General features: G+C 42.8%; 1 protein-coding gene across 1 annotated transcript in view; it reads right to left on the reverse strand.

Moving 5' to 3' along the window:
- Window positions 1-20,475, reverse strand: part of hydin (HYDIN axonemal central pair apparatus protein) — a 72,581-nt gene that overhangs the window by 33,303 nt on the left and 18,803 nt on the right. The window contains 19 exon segments of the mRNA XM_076082114.1: window positions 64-238; window positions 344-544; window positions 1,310-1,519; window positions 2,858-3,014; window positions 6,336-6,556; window positions 7,160-7,252; window positions 8,283-8,426; window positions 8,531-8,674; window positions 8,778-9,066; window positions 9,189-9,427; window positions 9,518-9,520; window positions 12,988-13,140; window positions 13,250-13,414; window positions 14,732-14,867; window positions 16,724-16,824; window positions 17,735-17,976; window positions 18,156-18,223; window positions 18,353-18,576; window positions 19,416-19,534. Coding sequence (XP_075938229.1) covers window positions 64-238; window positions 344-544; window positions 1,310-1,519; window positions 2,858-3,014; window positions 6,336-6,556; window positions 7,160-7,252; window positions 8,283-8,426; window positions 8,531-8,674; window positions 8,778-9,066; window positions 9,189-9,427; window positions 9,518-9,520; window positions 12,988-13,140; window positions 13,250-13,414; window positions 14,732-14,867; window positions 16,724-16,824; window positions 17,735-17,976; window positions 18,156-18,223; window positions 18,353-18,576; window positions 19,416-19,534 — 3,084 coding nt within the window.

Raw genomic sequence — 20,475 nt, forward strand, 5'->3', positions numbered from 1 at the left:
CTTGTTGGCTAGTTAGTAGGGATATGGTCATGTCTGTGTGTTTGGGAGCATGTCTCTGCATACACAGGTTTTGCGGTAAGTTCAGGCTGATCCTTGGGAACACTCCCTCGCCAGTCAGCGTGATGAGCTGCGGTGGCAGGAAAGCCACCTGCAGCTGAAGCTGCTTCTCAAACACCTCGGGGAGGCCTGGGAGGTAGAGCACATGCAGACATTGCTCCGCACCGGGATCAATGTAACCCTGGCACACACAAAAAAACACACACAAAATATGGTAAAAAAAAACAACAACCTGTGCATAATAAATGATCTTCCCACATCTGAAAGAGTCCCAACATGACCTCACCATAGCGGGGATGACCATGGGCCGGCCTGGTATGACATCCTGTCCTTCCTCATTTTGCTCCTCTTCCAGGTCCTTCCTCTGTCCCCCTGCCTCCTCACCTGCCTCCTCATCCTTCTTTTGACGGCCTATGATGCTAAATTTAAAGCCCATCTTGCCCGTATTCCTCAGGGTCACCTCAGCTTCCCCTTCGTGATCAAACAGCTGGAAGAAAGCATTTTAAACTGTCAGTGCCTATATTTTCATTGGAGATAATGTGAATTTGTTTTTTGGCAGAAGGTTTTGGTAAAACCACTCCACCTAGTGTCTCTTTGGTGCTCTGTAATAATGACACAGTACAGTGATGGTTTCTAGAAAAGAGCATGCATGCTGTTGGCCTCCGTTTGAACCTCTTGGTTTATGGTAATAACTATCATTAAAATATAATATGAAAGAAGATACGGCGTCACTGTAATAGTTGTTACTGTGATAGGAGCAAAATGGAACTTTTATATGGCTGTTAAAAGGAAGAGACAGAGAGAGATAGAGACAAACAAGAAAAGTGATTCAAAAACGTTGCTCAAAATCAGGAACTGTTCAAAGTTGTGACTAATAGGGATAAATATAATTGAGGCAGGAAAACAACACAAGGGGTAACACACACAGAGAGAGAAAATAAAAGAGAAAGAATAGTGCTGAACAGAGAGGAAGGTCGGAGAAATGTTCTGCTGAATCGCTCATTTCAACTAAATCAGAAATCAATACGCCCTTGTTTTGAATATCAATGATAACTGGTCCTGATGGCTTGCATGCTTAAAGAGGGAGTGGAGGTGCAAAAGACCAAAGTGTGAAAAACTATGCAGTGACATTCAAAGTTAATTTTATTCCCTCTCACCAGTTTTTGCAGCGTATAATAAGCGGATTGATAGCGCTTGTTGGGTTGGAGATCTGAGGGGATTAAGTCTGGGTAAAGGAGCTCTGTTTACATACCTGCAGACCAAAGTCAATATGCGTGGAGTCAAGGCTGTAGCTGATAACAGATGCTTCTCCTCTGAGTGTGATTTCATACGTCGGCCCCTCCTCTACACGGCACTGTGCTACCACCTCTCTGCTGATATTTTCGTGGCCAAAGAAAGTGAAAATGACCTGCTGCTGCTCCCCAGGTCGCAGACGACCGTATATCGGGAAGATGTCAAACACCTAGAGGCACAAAAAGGAAAACAAGCGGACCTTACAAGAGAAATCCTCATTTCTATTTACTGATTCTGCTGTTATTATACGCTCACATTAAAGGGATAGTTCGGCATTTGCGTTTCTTCATGCGTCTCTCTACGTCTTTGTATGTTGTGTGTGTTGCCGTGGCCTGCCTTCATCCACCCTCCCAGTCTACACACCTCCCACACACACACACACCCACTCATCCACCTCCCATCACATCATCGACCTGCAGTGCATCTTCTCCACCTCTTCATTCACCCCTCACCAGAGTGTTGTTCACCACCGCGTTGTTTATTTATTTCAGGCCGAACTAAAAGAAACTCACTCTCGTAATTGTTTTCTTCATCGTGTTTTCCATCGTGCTCTCTGTGCTCCAGGGTGTCCACCCGCCTGCCAGTCTTCCTGCTCATCTGTCTGCCTGCCGGCACCCTCAGTCAGGCACGCTTTCCCTCATTACTCTACCACCACCACCAGCTCTACCCCTGCTGCTGCTGAATCCCTCAGCATCCTCATCCTTACCCTCTTCGCAATACAAACTCTTTCTTACCAACTCTACTCCGGTGCGTGTCCTGTGTTTGGGTCCCACTCGTGGCAGCAAGAGAGCAAATATATGTTGAATTCTTCCTTTAAGCTCTAGTATTTCAGAAGGTTTCTCATTTAGATTTTGCTCTCGTGGTGTATGCTATTGAGTTGATTAATCAATGACTTAATCGATACATAGTAAATGCCTTCGTTTTTCCCTTGTTGGTCCGACAATATTGTTATTTTTTACAATCTATAGACTGTTTCAACGTTATTGCATTGCTAGGCAACAGCTTGGCTCCATGTTTACTTCCTGCCAGCTAATGTCCTCCACATGAGCTGCAACAGGAAATAAACTGGGACACCATTGGGATGTTTACAACTGTGACATGGTCTATAGAAGTGAATTTGATTGATCAAAGAATCATCGAGAGATTAATCAATAATGAAAATGAATATAGTTGTGGCCCCAAATGACATATGACATGTACATATATACACGTTACAAATCACCGACACAAATTATAAATCAGGGAACTACCATGAAGCCCCCTCTGATTTGTAAAAGATTCTCAGCATTAAATTACATCAATTACTTTTAGTAATCCACTCTGCACTCTACAACAAAGAGTGTTGTACAAGATCTGTGTGTGTGTGTGTGCATGTTTTCTTCCTCCATAGCATTGCAGCATACAGACAGCTGCAGGTTCCCTCCATCCCCTGACAAACGTGAAAGCTCAAGGAAAACCCTGATTTGTTTACAAGCGAGCATTTGCCTACCTCTTCCACACCCACCGCGCCCCGTGAGCTGCTCTGTTCATCTGCACCAGGCCTGGGGCTGAGCGGATCCGAAGAGGCAGAAGAAGAAGGCGTTCTAGAGGAACTCCACCCTTCTTCTTTTGTCCCGTTTGCTGGATCCGTCTGCTCCCTCTCTGCCTCCAGCGTCTCTGTCTCTCTACGAGGGCGAAAGCATAATAAAACATCCCTGAAGTGGATATTTGTTTTCCCCACGATGAAAGTAAAGCTACATAAAACAGACAGAGGATGAATGAAACATTGGGGAAAATCAATGGCAAGAGGCAAGAATACATGAAACCATCGTCCAACTTTATGAAGATAGACCAGTGAAAGCCTCAATATGTCCACGAGGTAGCAGAGTAACACATGTCCTACAACAACAAGGTATATAAGCATCCATTGTATTTCTATCATTAACATATATTGTGATACCCAAGTGGGGAAGAAAATCTTCATCACCCACACCCCAAAGAACTCAGACTCTCATTTTCTGTCTCTGTTCGACTCTCCCCTACCCTGTGGGATCAGACTGGGTGCATCCATCAAGTTAATTAAACATAGTGTTCTATAATTAAGAGGAATTTTAATAGGCAAGCAGCAGGAAACAGGTCAAGATAGATTGTAGTGAAGTGCTGAATAAACATGGAAGAGAATGAAAGAGATTTAGTGAGTGAAGCCATCTCAAAGCTGGGCTGCACAAGTTCTATATTAAATCACCGAACACCGGCCACGTCATCGCCACAGTGTGTGTACGTGTTTGTGTACGTGTGTGTGTGTGTGTGTGAGCTTCAGAGAGCGCATACTTGTAAGGCAGCATTCAAGTCTGCACAAGCATTTGTTAGTTAGTGCTTTAGCCCTGGTGTGTCTCTTGTAGTGAGAGGAGGCGAGCAGAACAACCAGCAGGGGGCACTGTTGTATGGTCTGTCTGTGATGAACGCTGGGACAAGCTGGCCTGATGTCTGGCCTGATGTCTGGCCTCAGGGAGATCACAAATGAGTACGTCCAGCAATGTCAGACGTTGGAGCGAACGAACACTGTAGGTCAATGTCTCTAATAAAATAGGGTGCAATTTGGGTGGATAAGAGTTTGTAAAAGCCCAACGAAAAACCATTTGCCCCCCCCCCCATGGAAAAAAAGAAGTTTTTTGGAAAGAGTTTAAAACCCACTGGTGCGGACAGAGGAACAGATGGTGAGACAGCAGATGATGACTCTGCAAGAGTGCGGCTCAAGACAGAAATAGCCTACTCTGAGATTCTCATATGTGTCTCTCTCTCTCTCTCTCTCTCTCTCTCTCTCTCTCCTCCGTCCATTCCTTCCTTCATGGGTGGGTGTGACTGTGTTTGACTGCTTTGCTATGTTCAGTCTCACTAATAATCTACACAGCAAAGGCTACTGAACCACAAACATCTCACTTCCTGCAGACTGCTGGGGAAAAAAAAGGAGTGATGGGGAAAGATTTTGATGCTGAGTAAATGCTATTGGTACAGACAAATGGCTACTGGGATTACAGTCAGTGTGAGTGTGTGTGTGTGTGTGTGTGTGTGAGACAGAGATACAAAGATAGAGAGCGACAGAGAGAGGGAGAGAGAGACTCGCTGGTTTAACGCTGATATACATTATTTCAAATAAACTGTAAATGTTTATGCATTTCCATTTAACAGCTGACAGCAGAAACATTACTTTTGGTTTTATCACTTTTGCGGTTTACCGTTAGTTTACGTCATATTCTTAACAACTAAAAACGCTCCAGCAAGGATGACCAGTTTCACTCGTGTCCCATGCAAATGAGCTTTTTCCAAGACATGTGCCATTTAGTTTATGCAAGAGGTGTTACCGGCCTTACTCCTAGCGGTGGAGAGTAACTAAGTACATTTACCCTTTAGATCAGACGGTTGCGTGTTTACATTTATGTCACAGTCAGAGGCTCCGTGTCTCTCTATATTTTGTTTTAGTAGCTCTTCACCTTCAACGTTTTATCTGTTTCTTTGTTTATTTCATACGCATCAGTCTTCTTTGGTTTATTATTCTTTCTTTACTATTGGTTGCAGTCTTATCTTGTTAGATGCGACACTGCACACAGGAAGTACGAGGACAAGAAAATGCAATGACAGTCAAGTTGAACATCATCTAATCTGGTGACAAAAAAATGTGTAACCACAATAACGTGTCGCCTCTCTCTGATGAGATATGGACATTGAATGTGCTTTAGTAGCAGAAAGAATTCAATTATGTCTCCACTCTTGTACCATGATGCTTACATTATGATGCAAGAACAGGAAACTCAAGGCTGTTTCTGATTGTCGGACTGTTTGAAAAAAAAGTGACATTCCAGGTTTAAAAGACTGAACGAGTGACCATGGATAGTTGCTCAAGAATCTCGCCATTGCATTGATCCACCTAGGCTTAAACTCAACTTCCTCTACCTGTGAGTGATGACTCTGTCACTCTGTTGTCTAGTGATCTAATCCATCATCCCTAGAAGTATCTACAGTGCAAATATAAAGTCCTAAAGACTGAGAAGTTACAGTATTTAAATGTATTGTACTGCTTCTATCTATCAGTGGGGTAGAGGGAGAGAAAAATTGGGTTTGCTCTATTGAAATTCCCCTCTCCAAAGGCGGCGGTGTAATTACTGATAGGGATGTAATTAGCCGAACATGGCCAGATAGTGCAGGTTTCGTGAGGGAGAAAGAGAGACTTCGGAGAGCGAGTGAGTGCACGCAGAGTGAGGTCTCCATTTAATTAGCAGGCCGGCCTATGAGACAGATTGTTAAGAGAGGTCACAATCCAAGACGGAGAGGGTGAGGAAAGAGAAGAGAAGGGTGATACGGATTTGGTAGCGAGCAGAAGCACAGGCAGAAGAGACAGGAGAGCGGGAGGAGAGGAAGGAGGAAAATGAAGGAGAAAAAAAAGGAAAGATAAATAGGCAATGTAAAAGCCTGAGATGAGGGGAGCAAAAAAGGAGGAGTAGCAATAGATGAAAGAGGGGGAGGGGGGAAAAAGACGGTGGAGGGTGATAAATCTTGTCGCGCTGTAGCAGTTAGTTGGTTCAAAGCCATGGACGGACAGACTGCTATAGTATTCACAGTGCATTTCAAGGGAGGGGAGCCAGAGCAAAGGCTTGAGAGAGGCACAATGTAACACTAAGTACACAATCAGTAGATTTGTCTTCCCCCGGAGAATTTATAATGGATTTGGCTTTCAATTCAGAGGGTTAAATGTATAGCTATACTGTACTAACTCATCCCAGTGGACAGTTTCAATATATGCATGGGATTCTGCTCTTGTCCCTGAATCTTGTCTATTCAGGATAGTACAGTTCTAAACACTGCTTTGTTCTTTAACAAACAAAAAAGTGAACTGAACCAGGGTGCTTCCTTTAGTTCTACAACCCAATCAAGGTAACACAAAAAAGGCTGTATGTTCCATAGACACAAGGTATGAACGCTGTGTGTGTTCTTTCTCTGTGTAAACACACCCGATGGCACCGTGTTCCTGGTCATCCAGGAAGGCCCAGTGGTAGGACACGGGCAGCGGGGAGCAGTTGGTGATGGAGATTGCTCTGCGGGTCCCCGTGCAGTTGAGCACGCAGCCGAAGTCCACCGCGGTGGTGGAGAAGTGGAGGTTGGGGAAGTGGACCTCAGCGTGCAGCTCCACCGTGTCATGCCGTGGGTGTCCCTGGTAGTGTATCTCAAGGGCCTGGGGGGAAAAAATATGTCAATGAAGAAAATGTGTTTGTCAAAAATATCTGATATGACCGGTAAATATGTCAACGTTTTGGCTGCTGCAGTGGTGGAAGAAGTATTCAGATCCTTTACATCAGTAAAAGCACTACCACAGTATGTATGTATGTTGCATTCTACTGATGTAGATGTTTAAGGTAGTGTATTTCAACTCCCTTATATACTGTTGGGTAGTTTAATCTAAAGCAATGCATCACATTTATAAGAACGTCATGCGTTTGAAGCACGCATCTCTAAAAAGTCAACTTTTCATGAGAAAGATGATTTCAACTTTGTGACGATGCATTTTACAGAGATGCCAAGCGGTTTATTAAGTCTAAGAAACATTTTCTCAACCCCTAAAGGAGCACTTCATAAAAATCCAATTCAAAATCACCAAATTTGAGAAGAGCTACATTTAAAGAAAATGAACTTAATGTTGTGTATATGATCCCTTAAATACTCGTGTGGACCCAATGGGGGTCCTATAACTCATGTTGGAAACCACTGCCGTCTGCGCTAAGATATGCTACGAAGGTTACGTAAGGAATAAAAAAAATTAAAAAAGCATCACTGTTACCTCTTCCACGACTCGTGACACCTGATCCTGACAGTAAGTTGGATTGAAGCAAACCCACAACTTAGCCTGCCTCCCGTCACCTAAAACCATGGACTAAGAAGAGACATACAGGAGTTAAAATGTAAAACTTAAAAGGTATTGAAGCAAACACGCTGACTTTGCAATAGTTAGGATCACAGACTTCAACGTTTCTCATTTTTTGTCTTCCATGCTTGATGGAAAATCATTACATTTAAGTTTTTTCTATCGGATGACTCCCAAAGCATAAGTTCACAACCTTTAACATTTTTTTTTTTTTTTACAGAGTTTAATCAAACATTTATTGTTATCCTGCCAAGGGACCCGGGCTTATAAACATATCCCGCTACTCTTTAGCTTCAGGCTTTAAAATGCGGATTCCAAATCCCATATTTAAATCAACTGTCAGAATGGAAGTTAGAGCTGTGATCAAATATAAACATGGGTATTCTGGGAATGTATGATGTACGGTGAAAAAGGTGTTTAAAAGGAGTAATGCCACTGAGTGCAAGTCATCGAAACATTGAGTTTAAAACAAGCATATGACAGCCCATGTGTCTCAAATGGAAGATAAGGAATATTAAGTAAGAGAGTATCCGACTCAACACATTAGCTGTGATGAAAAAATAAATAATATGTACACACACACGTCCACTACAGACAAGAGGGACAGTGATGCAGAGGAGTTCCACTGAACTTGAACTGTTCATAAGGTCGCCTTATTTTTAGAAGCGATGAGTTGTATTGTTGCTGACTATCTTGTTGCCACCTCAACAGCATTAGGTTCTGACGCTTTCAAACACAAACGTATTAATCAGTCATCAGCATTTATGTCGACTGTTGATGCTCAAAATGACTTTCTCTGGATATCCATGAACACACTCAGCAGCACTTCTCACACTGCTCACTCGCTACAGGTTTTAGGTGATTGTCACTCAATGCAAATCACTTTCAAAATTTTGAAGTGAGGTTTTAGGAGGCAGATTTAAGTTCCAATTCATGGTGGTGCCAGGCCAAAAGTCTGTGTGCCACTAAAATCAATAGGTTTCTCATCTTGGAACATGAAATGAAAAACAAAAGTTACCCAAGAGGAGGAGATGTGTACCTTAGTGGTAGCTGGGCTACGGGCTCCCGAGGCCTCACACAGGGAGAACGGCTCCCCAAGAGAGAGCTCAATGGACAGAGGCAGAGACGACACATTCTCCAAGATGAGCTTCTCATATAGGGGTGTTAGACTCTTTCCTGGGACCTGTAAGACAAATAAATAAATATAGATACATTACAGAACTAATTAGTAATATAATAATATAGTTTTGAATAAAGATATCCTGGAGAGACAATCTTTTGACCAACCTTCTCCAGGTAGAATTTCAGCTGCCTGGAGGAAATGCTGAGTAAGGGAGCCACAAAGCGACAGGTGACATCTACAGACATGATGACCTCATTGCAGCCCTGGCGACCCACAAAGCCACGGCACACCAGGCGCTCCTGTGCAACCTTGTTGAAGAAAAGAACATATGAACTGTACATGTACAGTGTGCTAACCCTAAACTAAAGTTTGGGTTTATTCCCTTTCGGGCCTGCAAGCCCACTGTCTCACCTTGGGGGAGTCTGAAGATCCCGTCAGCACCATGTCAACGGAGCCGCCTGGAGCAAGCTCCACACGAGAAGGGCTGAGGCTGAACACCGCCTTCTCTCTGCTGGAGGACTGACAGCTCAAGATATCCTTCTTTCTGGGAGCAGAGATGGGGGGCAGGACGGTTTGGCCGGATAAGCTGCCCCTTTTTCGGGTTTCTGCTGAGGGCTGGAAGCCGTCATTCCGCCAGTACATCCGGTTCGTTCGCTCACCCTGGTTGGTCAGCTTGAAGTGGTACTGGCATGACGCATGGCTTATAGGACATACAGAAGACAGCAAGGAGGCGAGGCATCCTGTCAGCACTACATTTTCAGTTGTAAATCCCCACATCATTATCACCGAGTCATAATTTGAGCGTGACCTCTTTCGTTCTACCTTAAGTATGTGCCTAGGTCAAGGTTGGGAGCGAAAGGTTTGTCACTGACAACTGTGGTGCCGGTGCCTGTGGCGGACAGAAGCACAGCGTGCGGTTCGCTGTCCTGGATGGACACTTCCAGCCTGGCCTGGAAGTGAAGCGTGTCCTTCAGGTGGGCCACTACTCTCAGCTCCAGCTGGCTCTCGGGTGGCACTTCCCCCTCACTGGGCTCAACTCGCACAAAGGAACTTCTGTGGCTCTGAGGAAACAAGAAACATAATCACAGTTCCTCTAAGCTGAAGCGTCTGATGCGATGGAGAAACAATATATCTCCCTTGGGGCGGGGCACTTTCTTCTAACTGTGCTGCACACGCCATTGAGGCCAATGCCATGCATGGACGTGGAGAGATAGATGTGAATATCACGTAGCTACATAATCGCATCGATGTCTCGGTGTAGCATGAGATCCTAGAGGTGTAAGTAGAGCAGTGGCTCCCTGCCTGACATAAGCAAGACGAAATATCTCCCTACTATGGTTACGATAATGGGTAGGGTATGAGATGCACAGTTGTAAAGATGTAGCATATCTTATGTTAAAATATGTTTTCGAATACATAAAAGCCTTAACACGTGGGTAGTTTAAAAATGTTATTTGTCTCAGGTCTACACTCTCTTTGATAAGAGCATGAAACAGGGAATGCTGCAAGTTCAATACTCATTCTATTTCCCAGCTCTGTGGATTGTATTTATGAGTAGAGTCCAGCGAAATAAGAAAACAGATGTTCATCTCCAGGCCTTCAATAAAGCCCTCCACTGTGCTCACTGTACTGTGTGACCAAGCAGTGGTTCGTGATCACAATCAATGTTTTATACAGCAACTGTGGTGATGAATGGCTGGGACATACACTTCTAATTGGGATGTTGAGAATGATCTTCCTAAAGATGCAGTGAAGCTCGGGCACTTTCAAATGCCGACAGGACGACGCGGTAGATCGTTCATCGTCAGAGAAGAGTGTCTTCAGTCAAACACTGCGATTGACATTATTGCTGTATTCAGTGTTGCAGAGACTGTACTCAAAATAATATTGGACGATTTAAATATGGAGCTTCAGTTTGACGTCTCTGTTCAAAGCTACTTCCTTAGAGAAAAGTCTTGCAGACATTCGAGAGAAGAAAAAAAAAAGACGCAGGCAACACTTGACTAGAGAGTGACTTTCGGAGTAAAGGATCGGGTAAAGGAGCCGGTGAAAGCGAACTCAGTGTGGGTCGATACAAGGGTGATCACGGTGGAGGGGTGGGTAGAGTCAGAAGAGGGGAAAGAGCAGGGGGTCGACTCCCCAGAGAGAGGAGCAAGATGACTGGAATCTCAATAATCACATCAAACCTGCTGCATCCCACAGCTTGATTAGCATTGATTGCTTTTGAATGCGGCACAAGTCAGGAGGGCTTAGGATCCACGGCGGTGCGGCATGCCGTACAGCTATCAAGAAGAGCACATGAACCTGGTGCTGAAGTGACTGCTGCAGCCGATTCTCCCGACAAACTTTATACAGCGCAACCAAATCAATACGATGTAACTGGAATCATGTTTCTGGTTGCCAGCCAAAAACAGACGAAAATAACATCTGAATTTTCCAGCCGATCCCTTTTTAACACAGAGTGCAGACAATGGCGTACGGTGTTCATTGTCCATATCATGTACATTTGTATTGTCATGCAGTTTCTATTTCTAGCTTTGTATCTCTGTTTGTATCAACAGAAAATAAAGTAGAGAAAAATCTGTTACCATTTGAGGTACAGGGTTTACTATGCTACGCTACGCTTGAAGCTATTCTTCACAGCGCACACTGGCTGTCGAGATATCTTTGACACTGTACGTTAAAGGGATTCTTTCCTTATCCGCTGCGAGAACTGACTAGACTGCATAAAATAATCAATAAAAGCCTAGGTTGGATTAGGGACGGAGTCGTGGTGAATTTCTCACAGACGGTCACTTAGATGACAAGCAAGTGTGGATGCCTTCCGTAATATCCCCGCAATCTTCAGTCATCAGGTCTCTCTGTGTGGATCTCAACCAGCCTATTGAGCGAGATGTAATGTAATTCAAGGAGAATCCGCATCGATTGATTCTTGAGAGTGTGCAGGAGGGGAGGGGGGGGGGGGGGGGGGCTCAGAGGCTTGCTCAGAGGAGAGGACAGGGTCACACAACTGCAGGAAGTATTGAATCAAAAAGCTCCAGTCGCAAGCTTGTTCCCGGCGGATTATAAAGTGAGAAGAGGGGCTTTCAGGAGGCAAGTGAAACACTGTAGATCTCAGGTCGCGGTAAAGTTTAATTTACACTGAGTGAGTTCTCTATATATAAAAGTAAGCAGAACATTAGTTGTTTAATCCTAAAATTCATCGCCTTTTATGTGGATGTCCAATCTGTGTTGATAGTAAATGGAATCAATTGAAGCAATAGACTCCTCAGTGCGCACTATATTGACGGAGAAAGCTGAGTTCTCCTGCTCGTGGAGCCGAGCCGACGGTATCTACATGTACCAGGATGCATTGCACGCGAGTTACTGACATCCGGATGGTCACTGCCAGCCGTATCCTCTTGCAGAGCCAATGCAGCAGCAACTTTGACCTCTCCCTGCTGCATTTCTTTGGCTGTAGCCAAAACACTTTTAAAATGTATCCTCGTCCATAACATCCTCTGCACTCATATTTGGGGATGATTGAGTGGCACCTAGAGCACACTACCAAGAGGTGGAGTCTAAAAAGCCTGTAGTTCTTCCTTACATCCAACTCGTCACTGGCAGATCAAATGACAGCGCTGGATGCAGGAAGTACAACAACAAAGAAGGCAACATTTTCTGAAGAAGTCTAAATCCCTCGTATCAACATAGGGAGCGGGTGCACCACCAGCACCATCAAGTTTCTACAGTAGTCCAAAACGGACTAATGAAACACTGGCTCAACCCGAGTCTTTTGCGGGTTTTTTTATTTTACCTGAAGGCCACCGTAGTTCTCCGACACGCTTGTGAAACATGAGCCGCAGAGTGCAAAACCGTGGTACCTCAAAGTGTAAGACACTTTCATAGTGTTCGATAGGAAGGATGGCCTCTGAGGGAGGCAAATGCCGTTACCACAGTTTTGTGCTCGGCGGATCACGTCACCGTAGTCTTGCATAGTGAGGAATGAGTGGAGGGAAAATTCAGTTGGTTGCAGTCTGCAAACACACCACTAGATTCCACCAAATCCTACTCACCGTGAGAATGGCTATTTTGTGCATGAAAAGCTACAAACACCAGAAACAACAACAAGGCAATCCGAGAGGATCATCGTTCAATCAGCTTCCCAGATCAAGCCCGTCTATTTCGTTCATGTCATCCTGAATTGACAAAATGTCACCATCTGGCTGGTTTAATGAGCACACTGTGAGGTAAATCCCTGATTCTCCTGGGATAGCACTAAAATTGAACTGGCAACTAATTATTTCAAGAGCTAACCAAGTATTGAACCTATTAACTCATTAATTACATATCAAATTAAACTGAAAATCAATTAGTCACAAGAGCAGGGGAAGACAGACAGAAGGTTTGCACAAGGAATCTAGCCACTGAAGGCTCGACAGGTATGTATTAAATCCACTAAATCTTCTGCTAAAAACATTTAATTACTGCAACATCCTACCACTAGATCTGAGGGCACGTAATGTTACCTTGTTTATCTCTATTTGAATGTAAGTTAGTGTTTTATAAGTTTATCTATTTTTAGCATGTGCAAGCCTACCTAACATCGCTAGTAGGTGTGTCGGTGTTGCTGTGTTTGTACCATGTGAGCAGTGAAGTGGGCTGGAATAGGAGACTGGTTTGACAGGTGCAGGGCTCTGGTAATGTCCGTCAGAACCGGGATTGTGCCAAAGTCCAGCTGTGGACTGTGAACACGAACGATTGGTCCCTGCCCAATACAGGACACAGTCACCTCCTGGAACAGAACAGAACCAAACAGAGGCGGATTAGAGTACACAAAATGACACTCACAATTACACCCGCATGGTATTCAACCAGTGACAGTTATTCACACTTCCACGGACCAGGGGCGGCTGGCTGCTGCCAAACACAGCGATGCGTAGAGTGTGTGTCTGCTTTCCTACGGACTTAGCCAGCAGAAACACAGGAAGCTCCTCTGAACTCTGACGAAGTATCAATCCTCTTGGTGCGGAACTGCCAAAAAGCAGTGACGGACTCTCCTGGTATTCCTGAAAAAGGTGACACAGACAGAAATTACATTTTTAATGCAAGCATACAGACTCAACATCTATTGTACGTATAGATAGAAAGCAAAAAGGTCCTGGAAGTCATTCATTCCTCCCTCACCTTGTCACGGTTGGCAGACAGCGATTTCAATGTTGGCCATTTGTACCAGTACTTTGCAGTTTCATGGAGCTAGCTAAATCAGGGTCAGATTATTTTGACTCTAAATATAATCTTCATTTTATTTCCTCTCAGAAATCATTAGAAAGTCTTAGTGATAGTGGTATTAAATTGCATTTATTAAAGCAATAGTTCAACATTTTGGGAATGGTGTTCGCCTTCTTGCGGAGAGTTAGATAAGAAGATTGACACCACTCTCATATCAGTGCGATAAAAATTAGGCTGGAGCGAGGAGACGGTGAGCTACGATTACCACTCCAGGAAGTCACTGCTCCCAGTCAAGAAATAGTCCGCAGAATTGAGCTAGGCTAAAAACAAGCCTTACCAATTTGGCATTTGTCGGGGATAGAAAACGGACATCCATAGAAAAGTTCGGTCTCATTTTGAACTAGAGCATCTGACTGCAGGTTAGCTGGGAGGGACCACTGAGTGACATCCAACTCTTCTTTGTTTGCGAGGGGAGGGGGAGAAACACCTGGCGGAGATCTGCACTCTACTGAGTGCACTTTCATAGTCTAAGTCAGTCTCACAATAATAGTCAGGTGTGCATTGGAACACGGAAGATTTATCTTGCCGTAATTATTCCTCCAGTTCATACTCCCAATTAGAAGATCCCTTCCTAATACGCTGCCAATGGAAGTGATGGAAGTCAAAATCCACAGTGCTCGTTCTAAGCGAAAATGCACTTCAAAGTTCAGCAAAAGCTAAGAAACAGCTTTAGCATTCTCGCTTTGTCAAATCATGTGGATATCGTCAAAGGTTACTGTGTCTAAAGTACAATAAACGTATAAAGATTTAATATGTAGATTAGTTATCTTTAGAGGTACAGCTAATCAGATTGTGTTATCTTTGGACACAGTTTTATCATTTCGGGACAGACATGAGAGTGGCATCATCTCTCAGCAAGAAAGCAGATACACGTAAGCATATCTCCCAAAATCTTGGGCTAATCCTTTAAGCCATTTTATTCTTTAGTCATGCCGCTCACCTCTAACACATAAATTGTTTTATATTGAGTTGGAAACGAGCCATTGTCTTAAATATGCATCTATCAGCAGGACAGGTTTCGTATTTGTTCAGTTCTCTGTTTTATGAGTACCCTGCCGCACAAATGAATAATTGACTGCAATGATCTACTTAACCTGGTCAAGCATGCCGTAGCAGGCGGGTAGAGTGCTGTTGTTGGTCAGCCGCACTTGCTGTTCATAGCGCCGATCGAGGAAACACCTTCGAAAGTCCAACACTGGAGTCTCCACCAAAATATCAGGAACAACACAACTATTACCAAAGAGAAATACACGGAGAGAGGATAAGAGAGGGAACAATCTGCGGCTTATTTATGATTCACAACAGTACTTGCATTGTTGAAAGAAGAGGTATTCAACCGCCTCATAAGGAAAAACGGTCTCTCAATACACAAGTAATTGCATGACATCGCGCCAAAACTGCAGTATATTAATTAGATCTGATTCATAAATTTACAATTACGGGGTGATCGCTGTAAGGAAATCAGATTACCATTGCCCTATTCTGAGTGATGGTGCCGGTGACATTCCAATGTATTATTATGCAAATGAGGTTCTGAATATTCAACACATACTCCGGTGATTTGTCGACACCTGTACGGAGGTTCAATGGACCACATTCACAGCTTGTCAAAGCCTCAGCGACAGCCAGAAGCACAGCAGAGGTTATTGTTAGAAAAAAAAGGCACTTTACTTTAGTTTGGAAAAAAGCAAGATGAACCCTCTGCTGTTTTATGGCATGGCAGCACTAATTTTAGAAGACGAGATGATATTCCATCTTACTAGGAGAGGCCGATGGTGATTCATTTTCATTCATTCATTCATCTTTTATGAGATCAAACAGTGTTATGGCAGAAGAGGAAAAATATACAGGACAACTGGCCCAATAATCTGTTTATAGCCCCAATGTGGAAAGTTAAACTTATGATACTATGTGTAACAATATACATGTATTAATGGCTTTGTAATGCGTGAACGGATTGTTACGTAACTTCAAACCTGAGACCTTCCCTGACTTTCGTAATTGCCTATGTAAGCTTTTGATACTATGCTGTACCAGTGTTTCACAAACTTTTTTCTTGGGACCCACTTTTAAAAATCATCACGACCCAATTCACAATAGGCCTCATCTATAAATCATGAGAAGAGCAAATTTGTGCATAAATGAACATTCTTGACCATTTTTTATTGCCATTTCTGCGACACCTTATTTTAAGCCATTTCGACGAGATAGTCACTTGATAATCAATTTATAAATGTGTTATTGAAAAAATATTCACACGTTGAATACTTTCTAAATGAGACCAAATAAATACATCTCATTCTTTTCATTTTCTCTAATCAGTAAAACAAACACAATGTACATTAGGATTTCATATTAAACTCAATGTTATGAGTGGGCTACAATTATCAGAGCAATACGGACATTCAGGCTCCTTCATGTGGCTCAAAGGTGTACTGCAGATATAAATGTTGAATAAAAGACTGGAAGAAATTCTGAAAACCCACCTGTGGTTCCCGACCCAGTCTTTGGGAATGACTGTACTATACTACACTATACTACACTATAGTTGATAGTATAATGATACTAATGTAATATGATAAACAGTTTTGATTTCAGCCAAAGATAAATTATGTAACGGTTGAAAGCAAAGGTGTATAAATAACAATTGCGGCCAACTATCTGACTGTAACCTAAGCTAGGCTAAGGTTAGCCAGCTAGCTATAACTTAGCTACGCGGCATGGATCAGGCGTTGGTTATTTTGCAGCGTTAGCTGATAAAGTAATTTGCAAAAGGCAAGGTAGTTACTATCATGAAGCATGGTCCTAATAAAATAGAGTAATATTATAAATAGTAATGTTATTGTAAATATGATATTCTGTATAATTGTAACATCACGTCCAATGTTAAGGATGCGGACTGCAGTTCACGTAACGGCCACCGGTGCCATAAATAACAAGGATTTTCTGAAAAGTTAAATAATACCTCTAACAATAAGTATTTTGCTGCAACTTGCGAGACAGCACAAAACGTAAACTGATGTATGAGTATGTCTGTGTACACATCAAACAGTGTGTGTACGTTCACATCTGTAGATATGTCTGACCTGGCATTGATAGGCAGAGTCAGGATCTCCTCTCCGACACCTTCAACATCCACCACCAGCGCCAGCCTGTATCTCTTGACTGTGTTGGAGCACAGCATCACCTGTATATGCAATACACAGATATAGTATAAGACCACACAAGGTTCAAAACATACAGTGAGCAACGACCGTGTACACAATTTCAGTTAGTAGGTTTTTAGTTTATTGCTGTAGAGTTTGTGATGAATGCCTCGCGGGACAACTTAATCCACTCAAGTCCTTCTACCAAAGTCAGTCGAATGACAAACAGTGTCATTCTGAAAAACAAGTAAGTAGAACTTTCAAGGCAAATTTCGCCTATGAACGGTAATTTTGGGAAGACCGATAACACTCTCATGTCTATATATACTGTATGTATGTACTAAATATGAAGCCAGGAGCTTAGCTTTGCATAAAAACTGGAAACGGGGGGAACCAGCTGGCCTGGCTCTGTCTAAAGTACCAAAGTCCAACTACTAGCACCTCCAAAGCTCAATAATGAACATGTTATATCTTATATGTTCAATCCATGCAAAATATGTAAAAGAAAAAAGAAAAAAAAAGAAAAAAAATTTAGGTTTTATGGAAGGTTATGTAAACGTTGAACTGTTGCTTCAACTATGGTGAAACTGACCGTGGTGGGCAAACTGCTTAATATGCCAGGCAGAGGATAACATCACCACTGCCGAGCAGACTTCATCTACATTCTAAAGACAAGTTTTGCTTCAATAATAAATATTTTTGACATACGCAAGTATTACCTACTGAATTTTCTTTATAGAAAATGTATGATATCTTATTTGAGGGGATGCATTGCTTGTTTCATTTGCAGCTCTACTTCATGATTTAGGCTGAAAATATGGGCATACTTTTACAAACACATACTGTGCAGTTTCAGCACACATCTTTACAAAGACCTGTAATTCATGTATGCTGCCAGGATGAATCAATGACTTTAAATTGGTTCCCCCTCCATTTGTTAATTTACTGTACCTGAATGGTGACATCTGACAAGGCACGCACAGAGCCCGCAGCAGGTGTGACGGTGAACTCCACAGGCCGTGCATGAAGGTCTCTAGCAGCACTGCCTCCCCAATTGTTCCCGGACACTTCGGACGCCTGTTGGGCACTGTTTATACTGGGAGACCCCAACCCGTCTCCCAGGACACGCAGGGCAAAGGTCATTGGCACCAAGGAGGTGTTGATGAGGGAACAACGCAATCTTAGTGGGTAACCTGCCCATAGAGACAGACGACAAAGATGGAAAAAATGGGAACATAAAGAGGAGGCTGAAGAGGAGGACCTTTTTTTCTGAATGTTGTGATTCTCTGGTTTATAATATATATATATATATATATATATATATATATATATAATATATCTTATGTAGGAATTTAAAAAATGAATAACTCACCAAAGGCTACATCTCCAAAATTGAGTTCTGAAACATTGAAGTGGAATGTAGGACCAATGACACAACCACTGAAAAAAAAGAAGACAAAAACACGAGTCAAGAGGAGCCTTGGTATTTTGATTAGTTACTACTTTTATACTTGCACGGACAAATCTGATTGTTCCGTCATCGCTCGTCACTACACTCGCTAACTTCACCTGAAAGTCACGGTAAGCGGTTGCGGTCGTCCTGTGACAGTTAGCAGCAAGTCCTCGGAGAAGGTTCCCAAGACGCGACTGTGGAAGGTGACTTCCACAGTCTGGAAGGCCCCAGGGGGAACAACACCTTCCTCAGGACTGAAGGAGAAACAGCGGCCGAAAGTGGTGTCAAGGCCTGACAGCCTGAAACGGCCATCAATCAGTCCTCTGTTGTGAACCTGCACCTGGACAAAAAAGAAGGATCCACTGATTCAACACTCGAGTCATGTTTTTCTTTAATGAGCCCCACCGTCAATAATCAAGTAATAAACATGTGCTGCATTCACGTTTTGTGAGGCCACTTGAGTTCAGCTTTAATAGAAAAATGACTCTGCTCTGAGAGCCTAATTTGAATTTTTGCAGGAAACATTTGATGACTTTATTGCAGCACTAAAAAGAGATAAGTGCATGAGTTGTTTTTATGTTGGGAATTGTATTAACCGTTCTGTTGGTTTAGTGTAACAGTTGAAGCTTATTTATAAGAACAGACGCCCAACAAGGACGGTGTAAACGCCAAATGTGACTTTAGTAGATCGTTGATAGCGACAACCCATCTCATCGGCCACTGATGATACAAATATTGGCAAAGACTGAATAAGATATACTTCAGTTTTGTCAAATTGTATAGAACATGCTAATTCTATTTGTTAAGCGTTTGGCTGACTGGATGTGGCACAAGATTTGGGTATGTTATATTCCACACAAGTGGACAAAATAACATGAACGCTTTACAATATGACAACATAGAATTCTACCAAAGACTTCAGCCACAAATAAGCTTAGAGTTGATCAAAACACGGCATTAAACGCTTCATACAGGGGCTGTGGCTATATCATTGCATTGCAAATTTCTAGAATTTGATTTTTGTCAACTTTTGTTTAGCTTGAACTAAATGCACAGACTCACTGTAAACGGTAGGGACACACGCTTTGATTTATGTACGATATACATCAAGCTCATCACATTACTAGCGTGTCCTGACTGAAGGGAAACAACTGTTGACTTTGGCTGAACCTTTCTTACTTCATAACGTGTTTTGTGACCAACGAATACGTTCTGCATGTCCACCAGGTCATAGTTGAGCTGGAGATTAGGTCCCATGCCCTCGGCGTGTATTGTGAGAGGCAACCGAGCTTCACAGCCTGAGTGCAGACACAGACGGGGAGAGATTCACAACAAAGTTAAAGACAGAGAAACCCCAGAAAATATATTGGGATTTTATTCAGGTCACTGGGAAAGTTTGTTTTTATGTCTGCAGTTTAAAGTGCTAAATCAGAAGAACAAAAATACAAAAATGAATACTTGCTAAACATTCACTCTGCTGCAGCTTCTTTCTACTGTGAACGTATTAAAGGCCATTAGAGTTCCGCAGTTCTGCTGAAAAAGCTTCTGAAGCTTCTTCAATCAGGGCCCGGTAATCTCCAGTTGGGCTGTCATTTACCTAGGCTGGTCAGGTCGTCAACTGCCTCAGAAAGCATGGAAATGAATGTAAATCTGGCCTTCGACTCAGAAGACACACGTGACGGCCACATGTAAATTTCCCCAACAGCCTTTTACTACCACAGGGTTGAGATGCATATATTGGGTCCTCGTGACTGCATTGTCTAATATGAAAATGAGATGAAGTAGCAACAAGTCATCCAGTGGTTAAAGCATTTAGGCGGATTGATTGGTTCATTTGTGGCGCTTCAACCAAGTTTGACTGTGGGTGTCGCACGCTGAAGGAAAATGGAACATGAAAAGAGACCTAGTTGTTCTCTGACAATAATCAAACACACAGACATGGTTTTCTACCCAGCCTTGTCTGTCTGACCTTTGTCTGAACCAACCCACTGAGGGAAGGAGAATCTTTTATGAGAAAGCCAAAGCTATTGATTTACAGCAGGAGTGTACAGTCTGCTTAAAGTCGTTAAAACAATCAATTCCAAGAAGTTGAAGAACAAACAAAAGAGGCTATTGGTTCAAGAAACAAGCCAAGTTTGTGTGTGTGTGTGTGTGTGTGTAGGTGTGTGTGTCTGTGTGTGTGTTGCTATAAAATTGCTGTAAATGTAAGCCGTAATACACATTGACCTTCAACCTAACG

The sequence above is a fragment of the Anarhichas minor genome, unplaced genomic scaffold, assembly GCF_050575085.1.
Source record: "Anarhichas minor isolate MPS153535 unplaced genomic scaffold, ASM5057508v1 ptg000090l, whole genome shotgun sequence".
Classification (NCBI taxonomy): domain Eukaryota; kingdom Metazoa; phylum Chordata; class Actinopteri; order Perciformes; family Anarhichadidae; genus Anarhichas; species Anarhichas minor.